Below are 18,049 nucleotides of genomic sequence, written 5' to 3'. Positions count from 1 at the left end.
TGAGGAACATCTGATATCCCTCCGTCATTCAGGGCCTCCGTGGCAACATGCAGCCATGTGGTCCGGCTAAAGGCAGAGGTGAGTTGCAGCTAAGCAGCCGGGTACTTAGCTGGACAATGTAAATAAACTACGTCTTCTGTTCAAATCGTGCTTGCGGGGGTTATCCCTATTCAAATAATAGATCGACTCGGCTGCCTTCACCAACGTCAATGGCCAAAGTCCCACACATCTACTCGAGCATCAGAGTATTATTGTTAAAACCGCAAGCTCTGAAATTACAGTTTCAGCAGTTTTTAATAAATGATAATGATAATGATAATGATAACAATAATAATGACCTTCACAGAATGTTATAAAGGATGTGCTAATTTCGATAAAAATGAAGGGAATAATGTACAGACCCCCACAATGCCAGGAATCATTGGTCACCTTTGTTTACAATGAATCTAAGGTGCTTTGTGTCTGGATGATAAGAGGTGCACATAAAAGTTTAAAAAAGAGCTCATCTTCGTTCTTTCGGGGTAGATTTCGCACCTCAGTATAAAGAGCATCTTTCGTATGGATGGTGTAAGTTTGGGGGGAATAGGGGGTCGGGGAGAAGAGTTTGATGGCGTTATATGGTGAGATGTAAAGGGTTAATCGAGCCAAAGGAAAACGAAAAGAAAGCAATGACAACGATTATCAGCGTAGTATCAGAATGAAACATAACGGAGAATAAGAACTCAGAAGGGTACAAGCGATTAATGCTCCAAGGTACCTCAGAAAATGTGGAGTCTCTCAGCGTCAACTCTTAGCAAAGGAAGTAATGCAGATCGTTAACCAAGGCAGGTAATTTAATATAAAACATGCCACTAGATGAGACTAAAACGCGCATTCGAATAGAGCTAATGGGCAGCGCTAGCAGACGGACGATTGCTCCAGCTGCCGCTGTTTTGGTGCACTCGCGGTACGGTAGAGGCAGATTGTGGATGCTTTCTTGATGCGTGGGAGTGGCTACAGTTGCCAGATCCTTCTCTAGGTTTCACATTTTTCCGCTGTTTGAACGTTGAAGAACCCCTTTGGCGAGCAGGATTGCCACCTCCCTTCTTGGGGAAAATTAGCGTCTTGGCAACATCTCCACCTGGTAGATGGATGATCACTGAAGTATGATTGTCATCGAAAACCCCAGAAACATTCGGCTCAATGCTCCAAGGCTGGACAGGCTTTGAATATTTAGAACGCAAACGGGAGTGTGGTGGAGGGAGGGCCGGCAGCCAGGCTGCTTTAGGAGCCATGATTGGCAGCTTCACAACCGGAGTCGAGCCTGCTTCACGGTCTTCAAAAATAGCCTCCTCATCTTCCACATCTTTAGACGTGGCTTTGCCAGCATCGCGGAGTTCAATCTCGTCATGCTGGGGAAAGGATACGGAGGCGAGCGATGCGGATGGCTGAACTTCAAGAGGCTCCTTGGTAACAGATGCAACAGCAAGAGCGTAAGTCTTACCGGGTGAAGGCTTCTTACCAAATAATCCATTAAATCTGTCTTGCCATGATGTAGTGTTTGTAACAGGTTGAGAAGCAGGACGGACTGCAGGAGCCGCAGCCATAGAAGGCAACGTGGGCGCGGTCGTGGGTAGTGCCGGTGGTGATACTTGTGGAGGGAGTTTCACACGAGGTTTCGGGGTTGGTAGGTGGACCAACGGCCGGTTGGAATCTCCAGTAAAAACTGGGTGGCTGGAAATATCGTCTGGTGGAGGTGGTGAAGGGCTTCTAAGATGTGTGCTGGGGATATTTGCTGGCCTTCTAAGTTGGTCACCACCGTGAGGGAAAAATCTCGATTCTCGTCCTGTAGGATTTGTGGGAGGTTTTGTAGACACGTCGGAGAATGGTAACGCTGCTGGGAATCCGTGCAAGGTTGGAAGTGACGCTCCCCTATCAGTTGACCTGGCAATACTGGCGATTTGGTGCTGACTAGCCTGATCATTCTCGACTTGCCGCCAGGTTTCATTGAACGAGACCTGAAGGGAAACTGGGCCGAGGCCGCTCCGAGCTTCCTCTTCACGCAAGGTTGTTAGTTCTCGATGGAACTTCTCACTTTCTCCTGCTTCTCCTTTCGCTGCCACAGAGTGGAAATCATTCCAGCTTGATGTGTCCTGGGATCGACGAGAGACTTGATCATGTTGCGATCGTTGTGATTGCGAGTGGGAATTTGGGGGCCCTATAGGTGTTGGTCTAGCAATTGGCTTCAGAGTTTCATTACGCGAAGGTCGTTCTTGTGGGGATGAGAGCGGCGATGACGGACGACCGTTATCTGCCATGGTCTGAGGCCTCTCAGTACTACCAAGCCTGTCGTTTGTCGATGGCAATCCAATCGTTAGTGGTAAGTCTCGGGGGGGAAAGCCGGTCAAGTTCCTATCAAAAGTGCCATTTCCGAGTGCTTTATCATTGCTGAGAGGGCCCCACAAAGACGAGGTCGGAGCGGGATGAGGACTAAGCTTCTGGCCGGACCATGAAGTGTACGGTGTTGCTCCCGCAAGAGGTCCTTTCCACTGCGGAGGCTTTTCATCCATTATGGACTCATGGCTTGATTCCGTCGGGGAAGACTCCGTAGACGGACGTACTCCATTTACATTTGTTGAAAGGTGGCGGTTAGATTCGAATTTAGAATCTCGGGGCGGCGATGCCGGTTGGCGAGGCTGGTTGTTTGGAAATGGTCTGTCCGGGCTTTTCTCGCTCGCTGCTACTAATTTCTTGGCAGATGCTGGATGGTGTACTTTCATCATTCCATATTGTTTTGGTTCCCCTGAAGGCTCAGGAACAGGAGGTTTGGGAGGTGAGAGAGTGGGTGCTCCTCCCGCCGCTGGCTTTGATAATTCAGGCGGCGCAGATTGCGCTTCGCCCGCTGGCTTTTGCAATGTGCTGCCAGAAGGCTTCTCGGGTATTTTTTCTGCTGGTTTTTCAGGGGGTACTCCCATAGCTTGAAGCTTCAACCTAATTCTTTCTTGTTTCGCTGCCTCTTCCCTTTCTTCCTCTTCCTTCCGGCGCTGTCTTGCAAGTTCTCTCTTTTCGCGCATAATGCGCTGTTGCATCGAGATAGGATCCTCGAAAGGCACCTGCTGCTGTGCTGCTGCGTTGGTTAATGGCGGACCCGATTGTTGAGTGGCTCCACCATGGAACCCAGGAGGCGCATAGTGAGTGGTCGGAAGTGCCGCGCGGTTTTGGCGAGCCGAGGATTGGGGCGGCGAAATGCCACGAGGGGGGTATTGTCCCCTCTGGTGAGGGAGAGGCGAGGATGACCGTTCATTTACCCCATTCACGGGACCTTTTCCGAGAGACATCCGCCTACCAAATGCGCCACTTCCCCCGCTGACATTCGATGACGTACGCCTCCTTCCCCAGGAAACACCATCAGCAGCTGATACGCGAGATTGGAATGTTGGTGAGGGTTCTGCTGGGGTAGGCTGTTCTCCATGAGTGGGCCGTTGTAGCAGTGAGGGAGGCCTGAAATTTGTTTCATTTCGAGCTGGGCCTCGACGAGTATCTAAAACAGGTTCGTACCGGCCAGATTGCGAATTATAAAGTTCACGAGGAGCGCTAGAATGGGTATCTCTCCACGATCGATTAAAGTCATCCGCGGCAATTTCCTTCGCTGGGCCTGATGTTGCAGGACCAGGGGCATGGCCATGAGCGTCTCGTTGAGAAAAGCGGGCCGATGGCACATGTAAAGGTGGGCTAACCGTTACGGGAGGAACTTTGTCGATTGGTGGCAAAGGAGCCCATGGAGATCTGTGGGCAGCAGACTGAGCTTTGGAAGTCAGGGTGGGTTTCCCATTCTGGCTCTTTGCTAAAGAATCCCCCGGTCTGTTTTGTTTATCGGAGCTTGCTCCCAGTTTAAGAACAGTTGCATTCGGGCCAACAGAGCTCGTTTTAGAAAGTAAGAGCTTGGATTTGCTTTCAGGTAAGGGAGGGGACAACTTTCCGTCCTTTGTCGTATCCTTTTCTTTCGTACTAGGGAGCGAAACATTTTCTGTATGAGTGAGTGTAATCTTCGTACCGTCATTCCATTCTATTGTTTCAGGTGCCCAATCATCCTCGTCATCGTCGATATCTGCCCACTTAGCTTCCTTGCCATTCCCATCTTCCTGAATCCTAGACGTCATGTGTATTCCGTATTGTTGCTTCAGCTCTTCATCTGTCAAGTGCTTAGCTGATGGAGGTTGGACAGCTGATTGTTACGGTTAGTATAATAATACCAAGAGAGTAAAGAAATAATTTTAGCTTCTCACGTCTGTTTTTGTTCCAGACCTGATTTGGATCAGGACCACCATTGCCACTTTTGTTTCCAATTCCCGTCAGCTTCGGAGTCAAATCCCGCAGTCCACCTGTCGACTTCGCAACCAATCGAGGCTTCGCGGGTTGTTGTGAAATCGATGGAGTCGAAGACGCAGAAGAGAACGGGGCTGCCCAGATTATTAGTCACATATCACAGTAATGGGTACATTTACTTACTCTTTTCAGCACTTGCTTTGGATGTTTGCAAGGGTCCCGGTGATTTCGTAACCGAAAACTTGGCGTAGGAAACTGGTTTGAATACGGATGTTCTCTTAACAGAGCTGGTGCGCATGTGTTGGCTCCCATCCGCTGATGATCGAAGATCTGTCCTGCTGGTATCTGTGTCGGATCCTCCACTAGCATCACCAAGCTGAAGCGGAGAGAGTCTATCATCTCCCGTATTTGATGTTTCCCCAAGCCCGTTAATTACTGGCTCTCCATCGTTCGAATTTTCTAAATTGTTATCGCGACATTTGTTCTGGGGTACGTTCAGTACGGAATACAACTAGCGCCGAGACCGAGGCAAAAACTTACAGCTTCATTCTCAAGCACCGTTGATATTTCAGGTATTAATTCTGCTGGCATACCAGAAGTATTATGCGCGTTCTCCCGTGTTTTTGTGTTCGGTTGTTGTTGAGCTTTGCTGTCGTTGTCGTTGTCGTTGTCATTGATGTCGTTGTTAGAATTATGTTGTTCAACCACCCCTGCGTCCCCTCCAGCAGTGATATTGTCGGGTTTGTTTGCAGGAACGTCGGAAGGCGATATCTCGCCGCCCGACCGGGTTTGGTTTACCACATCGTGGCTGCTCTGCTCTGCCATAACAATGCTCGAATCTGCGGATGTTTGACGGTTTTACATTCTTTAGCGCTCCCCAACCAGCAAAACAACAAGAACGTTAAGTACTAGGGATCTCGCAAACTTGAATGTTTATATACCTCTTGTCAAGGACTAAGTATCGCCACGATAACCACCAAAGTCGCCAAGTACGAAGTATGCTAAGACGTGGATGTTTGGGGTGGGAGTAGTAGGTGAGGTTTCGGTATGAAGCTCAGCTTCCTTTCCGAGCAGGAATGAGCCAAGGGCGGTCGGCAGCCGTTTCTATAATGAATCGGAGAATACAAGCCGGTGAAGTAGGCCGGATGTCTAGAAGAAATGGACTTGCCTTGGAAAATATGGATGAAGTTGGAGCCATACGTTGTGGCCAAGCTGGAAATGCATGATACGGTTAGCGGTAAACGCCAACAGCGCTTTCTAATCCAGGGTTTCGAGGCTGGTCACATGAGGCTATTTACCATTACCAAACTTTGGTGAACATATTGAGAGAGACTACATGGATTCTACTGTCTCTTTCTTTCAACCAATCTCTCGGAGGACCAAGTGAGACAATGGGTGACTGCTTCGGCCATCTCCTTAAAAGATATTGAAGCAAGCCCATTCGATTCTTGTTGACGCAGTTTTCACTCTCATTTTTATTTTATCTCTCTACCTTCTGCCTTCGTTGCGTAAGAATCCCCTAAGATGAATGCATGATGGCAATTGGGTTCCGCTGAGACAACGGAATTGGGTCAAATTCTCGAGAAATATCGTATTTATAATGGTATTCATTTGATATAGTAACAAGATAGAAAATTATTCTGCATTTGTTTATATCTATATGTACATGCGGTTGCACTATAAGCCAAATTTTATCAATTCGTTTAGGTTTGGGGATACGACAATTTAATGGGCATTGTTCTTGTGGTGGCCTTCACAAAGGAATTAGCTTGCTGGGAAGTACTATAAATGTATAGCAGTAAGGAACTGGGGAACTCACGAAGATGGAAGTAGTACTCCATGCTGTAACCCATAAGCATCAGTCCACCAATAACATGGAGAATTGCTGTAATTCATCTCGTCAGAGGGTGCTGCTCAAACTTGGAAATGATAATAAACCTCCCAGGGAACAATCGTAATGTATATTTGCCAGGTTGAAGGTTCACTCACGCATTGCAGAAGGGTTTTTTCCGAAATATCGAGCTTGGTACCGTCCGATGAGACCCGTAGGCTTAATTTCCGGTGCTGGCCCACGTGGTAATTTCTCATAGAAGCCCACGATGCGTTCCATGCGGGCTGCATCTTGGGCTGCTCCAATTCCCTATCCTGGTATTAGCCCAGATAAAGTTCGCCAGCTTGTAGATTCCAGCTTTGCAGGCATTGCGTGCAGGGTTGGCGTGAAACGAGGCGCCATGCATGATATGTGCGAACAACGGAGAGTGAGGAACAGATAGTAGCTTACAGTAGGAGAAGCAACCTATAAAGAAGTTAGAAACCTAACGGGAGCAATGATAATTTTGAGAAAGCCCGTACCTTGGGGGGGATCAGAGTCGAGAGACCGCGACGTGCGACGTAACTCATCGTGAGTGACCTGCAATATATCAGAACTATCTAATTCAGCAATTTTTATATTAGGAACGGCGTACTTTGATTCGATAGCAATTGAACCAAAATCGATTGTAGTCGTGGAATGTGAGGTTTGAATATTTTGATGAAGTTGGCTTGCTTCGGAGAAAGAGGAGCCATGAGTCTACGCTAGCCTAATTAGGACATGCCTCACCTCCAACCATGAATATCTTGTCACCTCCCTCTCCTGTGGCATTTCCTCCTCCTATTTACTAGTAGCTTAAACCCACATAGCAATGTCTCTATTACGAACCGGAAGACCACTCGGCCGAAACGCTGTCTCTTTCAGAGCTGGTCAATTGACATGTCGGACCAACGCTCGTTATCTCAGCAGCACGCCCTCACGAGAAGCCGAGGATGCTCCTAAAACCAGCCAAGCCGATGCACCCGGTGTTGTAGCAAGAGGGAGTTCAATGACACGGAAAGAATCTCCTGCAGAGGCGATGGCGCGGCATCAGCCAGATTATAATGCTACGGTTGACCACGGCACCTCGTAGGGCGAACCCCGTTGTGTTTTTGTTCTAATTCTGATCGACTAACTTGGTATCTCAGATTATTCTCCCCTGTTCCCAAACGTGTTATGGACGGCAGTGAAGCGAGCGGTTCCATTGCTGCCGCAGTTATATCAGGGGCTCCTACCGACCTTCAAGCGCGAACAGTCAGGTATTAAACAATCCGTTGATTCGACCACGTTCATTCCCTCTCCCCTTCACTAACAACCCGTCAGGATCTTCCAACCCTCGAAACCAGCGACGCAATCGGGGACGTGGCATACCCACCACTGGCGAATGGATTGGGATGTTTTGTCAAAAGGCCATCGCTGGGAAAATCCGCTGATGGGGTGGCAATCTTCAGCTGATGCGATGCAAGCTACCCATCTAGATTTCAAATCAAAGGAAGATGCGATATCATTTGCGGAAAAGCAAGGATACGAATATTTTGTCCAGGAACCAAATAAGCGAGCGTTCCGCCCCAAAGCATATGCGAACAACTTCTTACACGAACCTAAGAAGCTCAAAATTGTCAGAACTAAATAGAACAAAACATTCAGACCCCCCTTCGCTTTTTTCAAGTGTATATAAACTTGAGTCTACCTGTATTCAAATGATTTTGTCAACCAAATATTGTCTGCCGACGATATTGATTATGGCATATATATGTTACAATACTTTTTCCTTTCTCCTCTCCTATACCGTGCGACGCCGTATCACTACCAGGCTGTTTTTAGGTGACAAAACGATTGTTTTTTTTGTCGTTTTGAGCAAGTATATAAAATGCAGCCTTCAAAACAAAGATAGATATGCGTACCGATTAATTGGGATATATTCTACAGATGCTGCTATTCGCCTAGCCCCAAACCGATGCGTAAATAATGTCTAATTTACTATGCGTGTGAATTCAAAGCATTTTCCGATGAACTCTCACCCTTCGAAACACACTTCACATACATCCTTCACAACATTACCAATACACTCATTACCTGTCCCATATTCCCTCCTTTCAACACAGGGTTAGAGGTAGGATGAGGAAGTTGAAAAATAGAAACATCACCTTTTTTAAACACCGCTGAAAGTGTTTCCTGTCGAGAATCTGAACTTGTTGGGTTCCTATTACGAACTAGTGTCATACACACACTAGGATCGCTTATGTAATTTGCACGCCCCTCATCGCCCCTCCAAAAAAATGTCGGAGTTTGGGGTCAAGACATTCGAATGTTCATGTTAGGAATTGCAGATCCTGGAACCATACCTACGGTAATATATTCCACTGTGTAAGATGTCGCCGGCCGCAACGGATACACCTGAAAATTCAAGCGTGGGCATGAGCATCAGCCCGATCCCAATTTTAAGGAAAACACTCACCTCCGAAAGTGAGCCTTTAGCACGGCGATTCCGTGCCTTATTCTCCCTGAAACATGTCGCCTGTCTCCAGCCGCCTACAGAACAGAGTTTACCTTCGATCCAAGCGATCGCCGCAGCATTCTCATCTCCATCTGCTCTTTTAAAGCATGAACTTGCTTACTGCTTGGGACAGACTAAAAATTTAGCTGCAGTTCCCTATCTCCGGGAGGTGTTGGAGAATCGAGGAGAGGATCCGATGTGTCGGCATGAGGCGGCGGAGGCGCTAGGGGCGCTGTGTGATTCAGACAGCCTAGATCTTCTACGGAATTTGAGGGATGATGAAAACGAGCCTGATGTTGTAAGGGAAACTTGCGACATTGCTGTGGAGAGGATTGAATGGGAAATGTCTGGTCGACGCAAAGCCGAGAACCTAAAACAAAGGTAAAACTGCAGACAGATATCGCATCCCTAACTAACAATATATCCCCATGGCTAACGGATTTGGTGCTGTCATATAAAGTGATTTTACATCAATTGACCCTGCCCCTCCACTACCAATGGCCACCGATGAGCCATCCATCCCCGATTTAGAACGTACCCTCCTCGATCCAAACCTTCCGCTTTTCCAAAGATACCGTGCGATGTTCGCTCTTCGAGATCTTGCTTCACCTCCCGACCTTCCGACCGCTGTTCCCGCTGTATGTGCTCTAGCAGAAGGGTTCAAAGACTCTTCGGCACTCTTTCGACATGAGATAGCATTCGTTTTTGGCCAATTGTCTCATCCTGCTAGTATTCCCAGCCTCACCGCCACACTCCACAATATGGAGGAAGCCAGTATGGTGCGTCATGAGGCTGCTGAAGCTCTTGGGAGTCTTGGAGATGAGGAAGGAGTGGAGGAGACACTAAAGAAGTTTCTAGACGACCCCGAACAAGTGGTGAGGGATAGTGTTATCGTTGCGCTTGATATGGCAGAATTCGAGAAGAACGGAGAAAAGGAGTACGCGCTAATTCCTGAAGCCGTGGCGGCGTAATACCGCCATTGAGTTCTCAGGTTCGGGGGAGGGATTGAGTGGGGAAGTCAACTTTGGAAACATCTTTGCTTTATATTAGGTTTGGGATTGTTCATCAATGAACTGCCGGCGTTTGGGGTGGGGCTCAGTTGTTTGTGATAAACCTGCAAAAATTAGTTCAGAGTCAGCATGCACTCATATATATGACCTTGGATAACTTTCATATTCCGACGACATCGCATGGTTGAAGAAGAACGTACTTGTGTCCACATCCTTCGCAGGAGTAGAAAACGGTGCTCCCTCCATCTGCACTACGTAACGTAGTCCACCACCTAACGCCCGTTACACCTAACGCCCGCATTTTCCCATACAAATTGTCATAAATTTAATACTCATATCTCAACCACAAATTATTATAATAAATTTATAAGTGGTAAATTATAATTCCTTATTAATATATATATTTTAAGAAGTTTGCTTTTCTACCAGGCTATATTATATGATGTGCATTACATGTGTAAATGTTGAGAATATTTTCTCATATAAATTTATATGAGATGTATTTGAATTACTAGTTGTTATTTTCTCATTTCTATGAGAAAAATTGATTATTTTGTAATATTTGAATAGCTTCTTTTGAATATATTATTTTCTATTATAATTCATATTTTAAAATAACAATATAGTTCTCTATATCATACACAATTTTTAATAAAAAATAATAAGTACATCTTATGATGACAATATTGTAATCTGAATATCACTCTCATAATTTGTATGTGTAATTTATGAGCAAAAGTATAAGATAATACAGATTATAACTCAACAGTATACTAATAAGTTTAAATTTTAAACTGTTTAAATATTTAATATATATATTTGAATAAGTAAATTACATATAATATATGATTTCAATATGGTGGGTGTTGAGATATCAATAGATGATCATCATAGATTTTATATGGAAAATCGCGGGCGTTAGGTGTAAACGGGCGTTAGGTGGTGGACTACGTTAATTGTAACATAAAATACATCATCTCAGGCCAGTCACATTCTGGGCAATTCTGGTGTGCTATGGCATCTCCCCGTTTTGTCAGCGGCAGTCAGGTTTGCACGGCGGACATTTTTGTTCGGAGCGCGGAGGGGAAAGCATCGAGTTGATTCGGGCATGGTGGTTTTCGATGCGTGTCTAAAGTGGGGATTGATACATAGTACTTTTTTCGATTTAGATATCATAATTCAATTAGATACAAGCAACGGTCTCATGTCTATGAGAAGATATGCAACTTCACTTATCTTCCATATTGTCGTGGCGCACACCAGTTATCCTCCTGATGCAGATGAAGCACCTATATTTCCTTCCAGCTGCACACCGCCTGTGCGCCGTGTGTAGAATTCCAGCTGCATCAATGCTGAAGAGCAAACTGACCAAAACGCTATAAGAAGTATCTTGGTTTAAAATGGCACCTTCTCCTTCACAAAAGCTCCAATACAGCTTACTTTGATCTCAAACTGCATTCAGTGATTAAAAGAAGCGATCCAACAAACTCTGCCAACATGCTGTTTTCCTCAGTCATCGTCAAGTACGCCACTCAGTGTCCTTGCACTTCTGATGATTGATTATCCTTGACTTTGAGCCCAGGGTCCGCAGTGTCTGCTTCGATAACACTTTCAAGCTGTATGGGAACTCAGGAGAGGATGACAACCCCAAGGATATCAAACCAGACAACATCTAGCCTTCGAGCAAACTATCTGCGCGCGTATGGCTGGCAGACTCGAATTGGTGGATGTATGGGCTAATATTTTCTATTATTTATGTTCTTAGGCCTGATTACGTCCAACATGTATGTTAATAATGTCAATTGAAGTAGACTGCTAACCCATTTACTAATGTAATGTGTTCGCCATGAAGGCAGCTAGCTTGCCTGACTGTGGAGAATGGATTCTGTACCTGCATGGCACAACAGCAGCTTACGGAAAAAAAAGTCAACATGACTTATGACTTTTTGGCCTTCCATTCCATCTTTGGTACCCTAACAAGCCAATAGAAAAACACTGCACCAACAATATTCACAGCAATGAATGCGAACAAAATGCCAATGTTGAACCAGCGGTCTGCAAAATATATGTTGACCTGCTTGAGGTAATCGTCAGTTGTCATGACTGTGCAAAACTCACACATGTCAGTTTTGTCTGGGGTGAGGAGACGACCACCAGCGAATGACATATATTGTTGAAAGTACTCTAAGCAGGTCTTTCCTGGTGGAGGGGGGACTCGCAACAGCTCGATGGAAGAACACTGGATGTCCACACCAGCGATCCCCGTGGAAAGGACAGAGGAAACAAAGTAGTTGAACGGGGAGAGGCGGTACATGAAGATCCAGAAACCTGGCATGGCATCCGGGGTAGCAAGGACACTGTGTGATTAGAAGATTAGCGAACAACTGCCACAAATTTCAGAGATTAAATATTATTGAGTGCCTACCCGCAGAAGATGAGAGCCATCGAGAATAACAATTGGCTAATATTGCCAGCTGTTTCGGCTAGATCCATTCCTGAAACTACCATAGAACCAAATGTAGAACCATAAACGAGGAAGATCCATATGAGGAGGAACATGGTACCGCTACGTCCTGCCACATCATCCCCGGCATTCCGCTGAAACCCAATCGGATAGTACCAGGCGAAAAAAGCAGGGACAGCCATGAGGGTGTTCCAAGGAAGCTCTACCACGACAGCTGAAAGTATGAAAGCCTTCCACGAGTACGTTTTTGATGGGCGCTCGCGTACCTATGGGGGAGAAGAGTGTTAGCTTCTTCGAAATTACACAACGGGGTTTCTGACCATACCTCGTATAACGATCTCATTGCAATGTAAAACGGCATACTTTGCTGCGTCAACGTAGGGAACATAAGTAGAAGCATAAAAATCCCGAACAGTTGATTCTGTAATCCCCGGAGACTTTTCTCGGCATTGTAGAAGGTAAAGCCAATAAATAGGGGCTATAGAATAATTAGTAATTGTATACCCGAAGAAATAGAGAACGCAGCCAAATCAAGCTGGCCAGTACTTTTGCCACGGCCTGCACCCGTTGACCAACAAACTTACCGCAAGAATAGCAACAAACGCTTTGGAGTAAATGTACACTGGATTGCGCCAGTAGTGTTGAAGCATCCGTTGCTGGCAAATCAGATATTGATACCACAGCGGCATTGCAAATTCTGAGTATCCCTCTTCTTGAGAGTCTCGTTTTTTCTGGGACAATTCCTGCTTCATAGCAGCTAACGAACGGCGCACTTCAACCCGCTCCGGGCTAGACTTCCAGATTTCTGGCCAGTCTTTATCGGTATGGGAGCCAGGAGCAGCACCAATGACCTCCAGCATCCATTCGGCCGGGTTTGCTTCAGGGGGACATTTGGAAGCTCCCTTTTTCTCGAAATATTCAACCAGTGTGCTCATATTCTCCCCGAGGTCTCCAAAATAAACAGTTTTCCCTCCAGCGGCCAAAAAGAGCAATTGGTCAAATGTCTGCATTAAAAAAGCTGACGGTTGGTGAATCGTACACAGGATGGCTTGTCCATGGTCAGCAAGCTTTCGCATCAAATTGCAGATGGACCAGGCCGTCGGACTATCAAGTCCAGACGTAGGCTCGTCAAAAAAGAGTAACAGGTCTGGCTTGGCCGCGATTTCGACTCCGATGCTGAAGCGTTTTCGTTGCTCTACGTTCAAGCCCACTCCAAGGATTCCAACAACCGCATCTGCGTATTCTTGCATGCCTAAAAGCTTGATGACTTCTTCGACGTATGCAATTTTCTCGACACGTGGAGTGGTAGATGGTTGGCGAAGGAGAGCGCTGAAGACCAAAGATTCGCGGACAGTGCTAGTTTCTGTGTGTAGGTAATCATCCTGTTGCACATATCCAGTTTTCCGCTGAAAGGATACATCACGAAGACGGCCATCAACTAACATCTCACCTGTGACAACCCCCATTGTGACACGATTAGCTAAAACATCAAGTAGAGTTGTTTTCCCCGCGCCAGATACCCCCATTAGAGCCGTTAAAGCTCCTGGTTTTACCCAGCCATCCACTTGATCCAAGAGCCGCTTTGATTGGCCTTTAATTTTAATATCATAACACACATTCTCCCAATGGAAGATAGACATTTGCTTGGCAATTGAAGCAACCTCTTCGCTTCGATTTTGCTCAATCCTTTGTTTCTCGTGGGCCTGCTTGCCTGTCTCAGGATCATCCATGCTCTTGCTCCCACTCTTTTGAGCCAGTCCTGGAGGAATCTTGCCGCGGCGATATACAAGAACCTCACCCTTAGAAGGCTTAGCGCTCACCAATTCTGATGCGACTATGTATAGAACAAGGAAAAAGACGAAAAAGGCACAGATGATTCCAAAATTTCTCCAGAGATTCTCGGCGTAATACTCATATGAGGTATTCAGCAACTTGTCACCGTCGATGAAGGTATTCCCTGCGACAGCACCCGAACCCTCACAAATTTTGAATTGATTGTCGAAATCCCCATAGCCAGGTCCCGCGGGAATAAAGGTTGTGCATGGAAATGAACGGTCGTGAAATTCATTAATCATCAGCGACTCGAAAGCATAGCCAATCGGGTTAATATAGTTTATCCAGCGGAACCAGACAACCATGTCTCGCAAAGGAACAGTGAATCCTGTATAGATAACCATTCCAAGAACAATTACTATCGTTGGAGGAGAGGCCTGGGCAAATGTCCTCGAGATCGAAGCAATGAAACGGAAGATGTTCGACATGGTCAAGGTAATAGAGAATGAAAACAAGAGGAACACAAAATAGTGACCAGGGGTGCGGCGTAGGTTAGCGATGAAGTACAAAACCGTGTTGAATGCGATGGCGACGCATAGTTTTGCTGGGAGGTCAATGATGATGGAGCTTATCGCTTCAGCAGATGGGCGATATAGCGCGTACTTATGATGCTTTTCCACAACTGGTCGTTGCTGCCACAGAGTCAATACCTCAAGAGTGGTTGCCAACGCATTCAGGATGATAGCGAAGAAGATTAGCGCCCCACGACTGAAAAAACTGCTGGTGTCATTAGGTAAATTATAGAACATAGAGGCCACAACTAAAGCCATGATAATATTGCCGATGATAGATGTCAAGGTGATGGATAAATCTCCCTTTAGCCGCTGAACTCCTCTCCATATGCAAAGCCTTATTTGCATCCAGTAGGATATCGTATAAGGGGATTTGCCTCGGTTAAATTTTGATTTCTGAGCACTGAGAGATGAATTGAACTGATCAAGAGGCTGTGCATTCAAGGGATATTCCTTCTGGTACGCTTCTATCTCCGTGAGGAGCGCTTTGCGATCGGGGCTCTGCTGCCATCTTGCTGCGAACTCGTCGGGTGTACGTGGAACAACCGCCTCAAATCCCTCACGTACCAATCGCTCCTCTGGGTTAGTCATGGATGTGAGGAAATCCCCCGTTGTCTGCCGCTCCGGGCAATAAAACCCCATGTCAATAAAATATTTCTTAGCGTGGGTTGTCTTCCCAAAATAGATCTGCCTCCCCTCATACAACACCATTGCCTTATCAAATATATCATAGATAGCCTGGCTCGCTTGATATATAGCTACAATTGCAGTTGTGCCGGAATATCTGGTAGATAGGTGTAGCGACTCTATAACTGTGCGAGCGGTAGCACTATCAAGGCCCCGAGTGCTGTTGTCCCAGCATTGAAGTGGACTCCCACTAAGAGTGGTTTCCGCGATACTAATGCGCTTCCTTTCGCCACCAGACACACCAGGGATGTATTCGTTTCCGACCTTGGTGTTTACCGTGTGAGAGAGGTTAAGCATGGCCATGACAACATCTCGCATATGCAGCGCATATTGGTTGCGACTGACACCAGGGAACCGATTAGCTGGAGCACGAGCTTTTGCAGCAAAATAGAGGGTATCACTAGCCGTTAAGTGTGCGAAATGTGATTCTGTTTCTGCCTGGTAGATAGCTTCGCCACGGAAGTTATTATGCATCTGGTCCCAAGAGATACCTTGATACTCAATTGAAGTGCCCTCTCCCAGGTATAACCCATGTGTCTCACCAGCTAGAGTCTTAAGAAAGGTTGAACACCCACTGGTTTTAAAAGTCAACCTCAGGTCAATCAGCGAGGTGTAAAGGAAGCTCGCCTTACCTCCCTGGACGGCCCAACACGACCAGCATCTCTCCACTCTTCACTAAACCTTCGAAATTGCGCAAAATGTCGATGCGGACCTTTTCATCAAAACCGACCAAGCGCTTTACAATTCCATACGCCTTCAGCCAAACATTTGCAACATCGGCTTGGTAGTCAGCAGCAGTGCCATAGCCATGCACGTTCAGGTTGCGGAATGAAACGCCGGCAGTGCGACGGGGATAACGCTCGGGGTCTCTTGAAGTAATGCGGAGGATGGATTTCATCCATTTACGCAAATTAAAATTTTCATTGTGAGGGTTCAATTCGGGGTCGGATTCAGAGTCGATGAAGGGGTTGATGTCACCGCTAGGGTGCTGTGCGCATAGACTGCTTTGGGCTGAGGCGTGGGACATGCTGCGAGCAAGGCCCACCAGGCTTTTTACTTGCAATTCCGTCATTCCGTCTCCATCAGCCCCAGAAGCACCATTATTGTCAATGATGGTTGAGCTGGTAGTACGAAAATTTTCGTCATGGTTGCTAGGCGGAGTTTCGGCTTCATTTTCTTTCCCATGGCCCATTCCTAGGGCATGATGGCTCTCTTTCGAGGACATTGGATCTTCGACAGGCCTCTCCTTGGTCCGGAGGAGCCTCACAATATGTTTGGGAGTAGACGTGCAATCAGTTTGACTCGAATCGAGCGTATATTACAACAGGGTTAAAAAACCCGAGGGAGAAAAAGGAAAGGGAAAGTAGGTGCGCGTGTGTTAATTGGCGATATCATGTAGAAAGTCGAGAACGAGTGTCAAGAGCTCAACATGGTAAAAATTTGCAAGGGGTGCGAAATGCTGCCCTTTTATCCATCTATAATTGTAGCCTTGAAATACTCACGGCGGATTCCTCTTCACCTCGGACACATAATTTTTGTCGCCGGCGTCTACTCCCTGTCTCGGAGTGTTCATCATCTTGGAACTACCCGCAGGTGGAGAGATTAAGCATCCCAGTACCATCAGGCAGGGTCTGTGTACTGCATTTTCTTCGCATGATGCCCGTTATTCGAATACTATTTGAATAGTACTTGAATCCACTTCGGCATAAATCGTATAACTGATGAAATATATTGGTAATTACTAGATAAATATCATTCAAAAGGGGAAATCTGGGAAAATCGGGGAAAATATAACATAATAAAAATAACTTACATCCCATGTAAAATCATTTATAATACTTCCTTTTAACTATTTTATAAATAAATTTATAATCAGGGTCCCTTAGATTATAAATGATTGATAACCTTTTGTACGAGAAGAATAAGGAGTATAGTTGATCGGTTTACTAGGGGTCCCCTGCCCCTAGCACCCTCAAAAGACGCCGGCGACGGGCAAACACAGCGTGGACTCCACATCCGAGTTGGCCGACTTTTGCGTGCTCGAGCTCTGAAGAATAGAAGAATAGGGGATTCTACGTTCCTGCTCAGATTCGCACTATTTTAGATTTCGGAGGCTTCTTCGGGATTCAAATTTTTGCCAAGGGATTTTGAACCACACCAAAAGGTTTTCTGGTTGAAAATTTGAACCCGACTCAGCTGTGTGCACATTTGATCAAGCCCATTGGGTGAGCTCCTCGTCATTTGCAAATGCTTGCGATCTTCTCCATTTTGTGGAGTAACATGACCCGCTAGCTTCTTACAGTTAGCTTTGCAGCCCTTATTCTTTCCACAACCATTTAACTATGTAGTTAAAATACAGCTACTTTGATAAGTTTGATAACAAGCTCTATTTTGAACTACGCGGTGTAGCAACTATATCATCATATAGAGTAACAATCTCTGCCTTCACTCCTCAATCATATCTTCTATACTACTAATGATCTTTTGTTATTGCATCTTCTTTATTCTTAAATTCTTTATCTCTATATTGTTATTTTGTGTTATCACAATGACTTTGATGATGTATACCTTGTACTATTTATCGAAATATTATATTATGAAGATGGATGATGTTGAGAGCTTCTATATATATGGAGATTCTGTGCTAATGTTAGTGAAATATAGAGATTCCTGCTGTCTACATGTGATATAATGATCTGGTGATATTGGTATCTATCAACGATATGAAGATCTAGCAATCACTAGTATTGAGTGCTATCAATTATAGATATCGATGGGATGAATATCTAGTGGTATCTGACAATATCAATGATTTACAGGTAGAAGACAGAATATTATGAAAATGGTTTAAAGGCAAAGCCAGAGAGTGCTGTAGTACGGAGATGATTTTTT

General features: G+C 45.7%; 5 protein-coding genes across 5 annotated transcripts; 2 read left to right on the top strand and 3 right to left on the bottom strand.

Moving 5' to 3' along the window:
* Positions 1-884: 884 nt before the first annotated feature.
* Positions 885-5,130, bottom strand: HCBG_04965 (uncharacterized protein; the record flags this gene model as incomplete). Its single annotated transcript, XM_045432014.1, has 4 exons — positions 885-4,204; positions 4,266-4,439; positions 4,489-4,789; positions 4,846-5,130. The coding sequence occupies 4 exons, from the start codon at positions 5,128-5,130 to the stop codon at positions 885-887; spliced, it is 4,080 nt and encodes a 1,359-aa protein (XP_045287226.1).
* Positions 5,131-5,883: 753 nt separating this feature from the next.
* HCBG_04964 (mitochondrial ATP synthase subunit F) lies at positions 5,884-6,806 on the bottom strand (the record flags this gene model as incomplete). Its single annotated transcript, XM_045432013.1, has 6 exons — positions 5,884-6,056; positions 6,125-6,190; positions 6,295-6,445; positions 6,587-6,601; positions 6,658-6,715; positions 6,771-6,806. The coding sequence occupies 5 exons, from the start codon at positions 6,703-6,705 to the stop codon at positions 6,031-6,033; spliced, it is 306 nt and encodes a 101-aa protein (XP_045287225.1).
* Positions 6,807-6,986: 180 nt separating this feature from the next.
* On the top strand, positions 6,987-7,787 carry HCBG_04963 (NADH-ubiquinone oxidoreductase; the record flags this gene model as incomplete). Its single annotated transcript, XM_045432012.1, has 3 exons — positions 6,987-7,243; positions 7,303-7,413; positions 7,478-7,787. 3 exons carry the CDS (start codon positions 6,987-6,989, stop codon positions 7,785-7,787), a joined length of 678 nt encoding a protein of 225 aa, XP_045287224.1.
* Positions 7,788-8,517: 730 nt separating this feature from the next.
* Positions 8,518-9,768, top strand: HCBG_04962 (deoxyhypusine hydroxylase; the record flags this gene model as incomplete). Its single annotated transcript, XM_045432011.1, has 2 exons — positions 8,518-9,032; positions 9,112-9,768. 2 exons carry the CDS (start codon positions 8,527-8,529, stop codon positions 9,620-9,622), a joined length of 1,017 nt encoding a protein of 338 aa, XP_045287223.1.
* A 1,829-nt stretch (positions 9,769-11,597) lies between these two features.
* Positions 11,598-16,730, bottom strand: HCBG_04961 (ABC transporter; the record flags this gene model as incomplete). Its single annotated transcript, XM_045432010.1, has 5 exons — positions 11,598-12,018; positions 12,087-12,391; positions 12,710-15,731; positions 15,790-16,458; positions 16,660-16,730. The coding sequence occupies 5 exons, from the start codon at positions 16,728-16,730 to the stop codon at positions 11,598-11,600; spliced, it is 4,488 nt and encodes a 1,495-aa protein (XP_045287222.1).
* Positions 16,731-18,049: the final 1,319 nt, after the last annotated feature.

Source organism: Histoplasma capsulatum (assembly GCF_000150115.1).
Source record: "Histoplasma capsulatum G186AR genomic scaffold supercont2.6, whole genome shotgun sequence".
In the NCBI taxonomy this organism is placed as follows: domain Eukaryota; kingdom Fungi; phylum Ascomycota; class Eurotiomycetes; order Onygenales; family Ajellomycetaceae; genus Histoplasma; species Histoplasma capsulatum.
Note: the sequence above shows the minus strand (reverse complement) of the source record. Positions and strands in the feature narration are given on the sequence as shown.